The 7,008-nt window shown below is 30.8% G+C and overlaps 1 protein-coding gene across 1 annotated transcript; it reads left to right on the forward strand.

Moving 5' to 3' along the window:
• The first annotated feature begins 992 nt into the window (after positions 1 to 992).
• LOC106718474 (protein rogdi) lies at positions 993 to 7,008 on the forward strand. Its single transcript, XM_014512563.2, has 7 exons — positions 993 to 1,151; positions 1,241 to 1,312; positions 1,651 to 1,782; positions 2,081 to 2,238; positions 2,979 to 3,099; positions 3,310 to 3,519; positions 6,903 to 7,008. The coding sequence occupies exons 1-7, from the start codon at positions 1,116 to 1,118 to the stop codon at positions 6,969 to 6,971; spliced, it is 798 nt and encodes a 265-aa protein (XP_014368049.1). The 5' UTR covers positions 993 to 1,115; the 3' UTR covers positions 6,972 to 7,008.

Raw genomic sequence — 7,008 nt, forward strand, 5'->3', positions numbered from 1 at the left:
TTGATTCACAAATAAAGCAAAAACAAGTAAGTTTCAAAAGTAAAACAGAGAGTCAAAGTAGCTTTTAAAGTTTATTCAAAGCACTGAGACTAGGACAAATTAATTATTTAGTGTTAGGAAACAGTCCTTCGAAACAAATACAAAAAGGCAATTATAACAAAATTCAATCAATGGTGTTTTTCTTTTTCGGCCATTTTTCTTTGAGTTTCAGCCCAAGATCTTTGGTTTTCTTCAGAATTTGATATTTCATGAATCTTTGAAATAAAATACAAACCAACCACTATCCCTAGCGGGTAATACATCCAAACAATGTTATTTTTCATGTAGAAAAATATTGGAAACTGTGCTATTTTTGCGGAAAATGTATACGGAAATTTCATATGTCGTCCTGATTTCCTAGAAAAATGTATACTTGAATTAGGTATCCAGAAAACAAAAATATAATGTTTTATTTTCAATATCAGACACTTAGGAGGGAACAAGTAAAAAGTAGACTTGGCAATATGTCAATATGTTTGTGGTCTAAAGATACAAAGTTACAAGTTGTATGATTGTACCCTGCAATGAATCCCTTTTCACGTAAAGATACTTCTAATTTCGTATAAAATGCCTCAAGTTTCTTCGGAAATACCATTTTCATGAGTTATTAAGTTATTTTCTGTTAGGGACAACCTGCAAATTGATAGAAGTGTCATTTATTAGTTTTTAATTCCTATAAACTTTAAATCGACCAGAATTATTTTGAGCTGTACACTATAGAGATCAGTGATTTATCTTAATAATTATAAAAAAGAGTAAAAATTGAAAAAAAGGAAAACTAATAACTTAAACTAGCTTTTGTTTTGTAATAATATATATAGTTTGTACTTTAATAATTACGATCATTTATCGATTTCAGGTATCGATGTTTCGATATTGTGTTTTAGTGACTCGAACTGGAATGGCGACGGCAGTGACGGCCACGGGATGGGACGCCAGTTCGCTAGCGCTCTTTCTCATATATACTCTTTGCTGTGTGCTGTCTAATTTCATTTTGGATGAGCTGTCAGTCTGTCAATGTAATAAAGTAAAAATTTGTAGAATTACGGAAATTAATTCTATAAAATCTTATAGAAATGAATGACAACGAAAAAGAAGAGGCTGCTAATCTGGTATAATACAATCATTTTAATTGGTGTTCAGTAGGTTTTATATTTGATGAATGCTTTATCGTTTTCACGAATTTTATAATTTATTTTAGAAAGAAGAGTTTGAATGGGTACTACGCGAAGAAGTACACTCTATATTACATCAGCTCCATTCAGTATTAGTCGTAAGTAAAGTTATTTTACACATTGTATGTGATCATGCTATTTATATAAAGTGGATGCTTGGTGCCTTTAGAATCATGAAATAATTGGCTGAAGTTATTGTTGGTATATATTATTTTTAATGAATTTCCAAAACGATCTGCTAATAAAGCAGTGTTTTGTGGCAATTATTTTTATGTAAACATTTGTTTATGTTTGATTTAAATTCTTACACATGTAATTCTAATACAATGTACTTTGAAAAATAATAAATAAATTCTAAAAGAAGAATTATATGTAAATAGAAATAGAATTTCAGATGGCATTTTATTTAATTATTCATAACTATTTTACTTTATAGGAATGTGCTCATAGGTTTCCTGTGCCTTTATATGGGAATGAAGGACAAAAGCAAGATAAATTCATTCTTACTTCACAACCGGAGCAGCTTAAATGCATTGTCACCTTAACTGGCGACAGCATCAGCCATGCAGTGAGTATGAGCTATTTATTAAAATTTTAATAACAGTAATTTATGATATTATTAAATAATATCTAGTAAGAATGAATATGTTGATTGTTTTTGTTACATAGTGTATTTTTATCTTATAGTCAGTCATTGATGGAGGTTCCTTTACCAAAATCATTTTTTTAATTTAAATCATTAGAATTTTTTTATTATATTAAGACCAGTATTTTTCAACCTATAGGTTATGGCACATGGAGGTATTATCCTGGTTGGTGAGTTTTAAAAGTGTTTGTTTTAACAATCTATTGTAATCTTTTCCCAGGACATCAGTTTTAAAGTTTTAAGGCAAATGCACTCTATATGTCGCACCTCAATCAATCAGGATGGACCCTGGAAGCTACAACAGATACAAGATGCGGCCAACCATTTGCAGCAGGCTATAGGTTATATTGACAATGTTGATAAACATTATGTGTTCAGGTAATGCTTTATGAAGTAAATTTTGTTGATAAGATAAATATTATTGCCAATATCAGCTTTATTGGCTAAAGATATTGATAATTTTCTTACTATCATGCAGTTATGAATCTATAAGTGTGTGGAAATTTGATAGTTATGTGTCATTTCCGGTTAGCAGATAGTTGTATGACTGTGAATAATCAAAGCTGTCATTTTGTAATCTCTTGAAAGGAAATAAAATATTTGACTAAATTCAAAAGGCTGCCCACAAGAGGGTCTTATTTGCTGTACTTCACATTGCACAAAACAGTACGAAACTCCCACATTAATGCCCCTAACACATCTGTGCCTTGAAATACAAGTAGCTAAACTTTGCAGTCAAGTTTAGATTGACAAGCGGAACCAGATGTCAAAAGTAATTTTTCTGTAAAATCGATGTCTATTCTATGAAAAGAAATAGAAGTTTTGCTTTCATTTTGGTCAACTGCAATAAACACATGCGGAAACAATGCGGCGCCACAACAAAGTAGCGGTTGGATCGCTGAGGTGTGGCTTTCATCGGAGTAGATTCACTTTAGAATAGAAAGAGCTAGAAATATAGCCAAATCTATGCATTAGAACAGGCTTCGTTAGTGTTCAGCTTCTCGTGAATAGGGACACCGTTGCGATATTACCGCGATTCTGCTGTGTAGGTTTGCCATGGGTGTAAGAAAAGTAAATTAATTTATTTTGAGTAGCACCAATATTTATTTGTGTTTTAGGTCTTCTGAGGAGGTCTTACATATTATACAATGCCTACTTGGTTCTCTACAGAGGGCTAGGACTGCCTTAGTTTTACCTAAGAAGAAAACAATAGATGAGCTTATGAAGAGTAGGAATATGGTAAAATATAATTATAACTCAATATAAATAATTTTTTTTTTAAATACAGACGAATCAAAAATAAACCCAAGCGAGAGTCATTTTCTGGTCCAGATGGACAGCCTCTATAAGCGAATAAATTAGATTAGAGAGATGAAGAGATAAGCGAGAAAAATATCACAATCCTTTGGACTGGAGATTTAATTTTATATGATTTATGTGTATTTTCAGAAAGCACTATCACCGAATCTGCCTGAAGATTTAGCAATATCGTTCTACATACAGTCCCATAAGCTGATATTTGTTGCGTACCAGTTGAGTTCTGTGCATGGTACAATGCGTATAGACTCATGTCAGGCGGACTGCGCAGTGCCCTGGTTGAGTGATGTTCTGTTTATGTTAACAGCTGCACTACACATGTGTCAACAGTTAAAAGATAAGGTAAGAAACTTATATAGCTTTTTTTTTAATTTGTGAAAAAGAAACAACTGTCCGCAATAAATTGATGATGATATTAAGATAAACTAATCATTTTTTGATTAATTTGAAGTAAAAACTCTTTGTAAGTATTTAAAAATTAATTTGTTTAATAATTTAGAAATATTATAAATTCAATGCAATCACGATCAAATACAAATTAATCATAATTTAAATTTTTGCAAAAAAATTAATTTTGAAAATTAACTAAATATTTTGTAGCATGAATTATCTTGTGAAATCTTTAGATGATGGTTGATAACACTGGTCTGCAACGAAATCCTCCTTTGAATAAAAGTATGATCCGTTTAAAGAGTTTACCATCCTCAATCTATATCTGCTTTTCGTTTTATGCTATCACGTCTAATTTTTTTTTTAATGTTGATTTTAGATTTTTAGAAATTATGGGATTTTTTGCTATACTAATATTACTATACTATGTTATTCTCGCGTTAAAGCAACTTTAACTGGTTGAGATTGTATTTGCACACAAATAAACGGTGTGCAGTGATAGAAAGAGAGAAAAATATATTATCTGATGCTTTTTTAAGCGAATATGAAAGAAAATTATATGGGAATATGACGTTATTTCTGCAAGAAATCAAAAATTCACAATACGCATAGAACATTTGTGTTGATCTAAAAGTTTTAGCAATTTTAACTGGCCTGCAAGGAGGATGTCCTCATTGCAGTCCAGTTAAAATCACCAAATGGTAAATACCAAATTTTGTGGTTTTTTATGTGAGTGGGACAGTCGCGCAAAAGACAAACACAACATAGTAAAAAGCTGACCACAAAGAACGTTTTTTTTTTTTTCAAAATCAAAACCTCTCTGAGTTTGTCTCCTGTATCTAAAAATGTAAAGGAATATCCTTTCGTTCTTAGTGAAAAAAAAAATTCCACCACTTCATATAAAGCTGGGTCTTATGAAGAACTTTGTGAAAGCCCAGTACTTTCAGTACTAGAAAACAAAGTTTCCCCGGATCAGGCGAAATTAGAAGAAGGAATTTTTGTAGGTCCTCAAATACTCGAGGTTATAAAGGACTCAAGTTTTAAAATAAATTTAAATCAATTCGAAAAAAGGGCGCAGACTGCTTTTGTAGAAAATTTGTGCCAAAATTTTCTTGGAAAAAAATCAGAACTATCAGGAAATCAAACAAGAACTTCTCATTTCCTACAAGGCTCAAAAAAGTAACATGTTTCTTAAAATTCATTTTTTGCACTCTCACTTAAAATTTTTTACACCAAATCTCAGAACAGTATCTGATGAAGACTGTGAGAGGTTTCATCACGAAATTTTGCACATAGAGAGGACACAACGGGAAATGGTCCGAAGCAATACTTGCAGATTTTTGTTGGTCGATTTATCAGGAATTATAAAATATGAAAAAGAAAAAAAACGACTAAGTAAAATGGGATTAACAACTAGTAATGATATTGTCATATGCGTTTTAAAGGTTGTGTAATAGTTTACATCCAACATTATTTAAGTAATTAAATGAATGATAAAAATTTCATATTAAAAAATTGTTTTTCTTAAAAATTCCATCCCAAAGAATATAGACGTGCTAGAAAACTTTGAATGATATATTTATGTTCAGTATTGTTGTATTAGACAAGATAACTGCATAATATTTGAAGGAGAGAAAAAAAAATTTTTTTTGCAGACCAGTGTAATTAAGGCTTTTTTTTCGTATGAGACAAATTGTAGATCAGTCAACAAATCTCTTATTTATCTGATAAGTTGTCTTGATAATAACCAAGTAAACAGGTTGTGTTACGGGGAAAGTTTTACAATAGATTTTTTTTAATTGAAATATTTATCATTTTATCTATAAAATAAGGACAATTCTCTGACATAAAGCTAATATTTTTTTTATGTTTAGAGGTAAAATAACATGAACTTAACATCTGGCATTACCTTTCTTACTTATATTATAAATGCGAATGTTCTGATGGATGGATGTTTGTTTGAAGGTATCTCCAGAACGGCTGCACAGATCTTGATGAAATTTGGTATAGATGTAGATCATATACTGGAAGAACACATAGGCTATTATGTTTTTCTTTTAATTCCGCGCGAAGGGAATCGCGGGCGACAGCTAGTCTAAAAATATTTAGTAACCTGCACATAATATTGTAATCTTGTATGCAATGTTATTATAAAACGTTGTTTAAGTTGCTTGTGCTAATTAATTGATAAAAATAGCTAATGAGAGTATAGATAATTATTTGGAGTACCATAGATAATAAATAAAAGGTCAACTATTACCTTATCTATGGTTATATGATCATATGTTCAGGGTTAATGTTGACAGTTTTATCTTTTATGTGAATATTAGGTAAGATGTCTACGTAAAGTATATTTATATGTGATGGAACTGAATAGAACGAAATGCAGAAGTGTAAATGAATAGAAAGCGGCCGTCTATTAATATTTACTGTCGCCCGCGACTCTGTATGTGCGGATTTACTTACACAAAAAAAACTTATTTAGTAGCCTATGTGTTCTTTCAGACTATGTTCTATATCTATGCCAAATTTCAGCGAGATCTGTTATGTCGTTCTGGAAATACCTTCTAACAAACATCCATCCATACATTAAAACTTTTGCATTTATAATTAGTAAGTTTGCTGAGTATATATGACTGGTTGATGTGATAAATTTTATTTCCTTGTATTCGACTATCGTTAGTTCACATAATTGGGTAATATTTCCTAGATTGTTGGTATCTTTGTTGAGGTATTGATGACGTTAAATGCAGTAATTATAGATCGATTAGCTGCGTAGATATATTTTTTTATAATAGCGCTGCGTCGACTTATTATTTTTTAATATACGCGTTGATTAGGTCGTGCATATGAGTAATAGACGTGTTATATAATTAATAATATCAAATTTTTTGTACAACTGTGATAAATATGCCAAGTTATTTTAACTATTATGTTTTACTAGCTTTTGCCTGCGATTTCGTCTGTACGGATATAATAAAAAAATTGTAAGCAGCTTATGCGCTTATCTAGACAGTAATTTATGTCGCTGCCAAATTTCGTCCAAATCCTTGTCGCCGTTTTGGAGTTATCCATTCATCCAAACTTTCGCATTTATAATCTTACTAATATATAAATGCGAATGTTTAGATGGATGGATATTTTTTAAAAGGAATCTCCAGAACGGCTTCATTAATCTGGATTAAATTTAGTGTAGATTTAGAACATTGTCTGAACATTGACTGTTTAACAAGTTTTTTTTAATTACGCATAGACAAAGTCGCTAGCAAAAGCTAGTATTATTATATAATTAATATTATAGTTATTTATTAAAAATAATGGTTTTTTCTTTTCAGTTATGTGTATTCTCTCAATACAAAGATTTTACTGTTGGTTCAAGATCTGCTTCAATGGTGTTCAACTGAGTATTACCCCAGAACTCTTCTGTGCTGACACTTGTTT

This window comes from Papilio machaon, chromosome 4 (genome assembly GCF_912999745.1).
Source record: "Papilio machaon chromosome 4, ilPapMach1.1, whole genome shotgun sequence".
Classification (NCBI taxonomy): Eukaryota; Metazoa; Arthropoda; class Insecta; order Lepidoptera; family Papilionidae; genus Papilio; species Papilio machaon.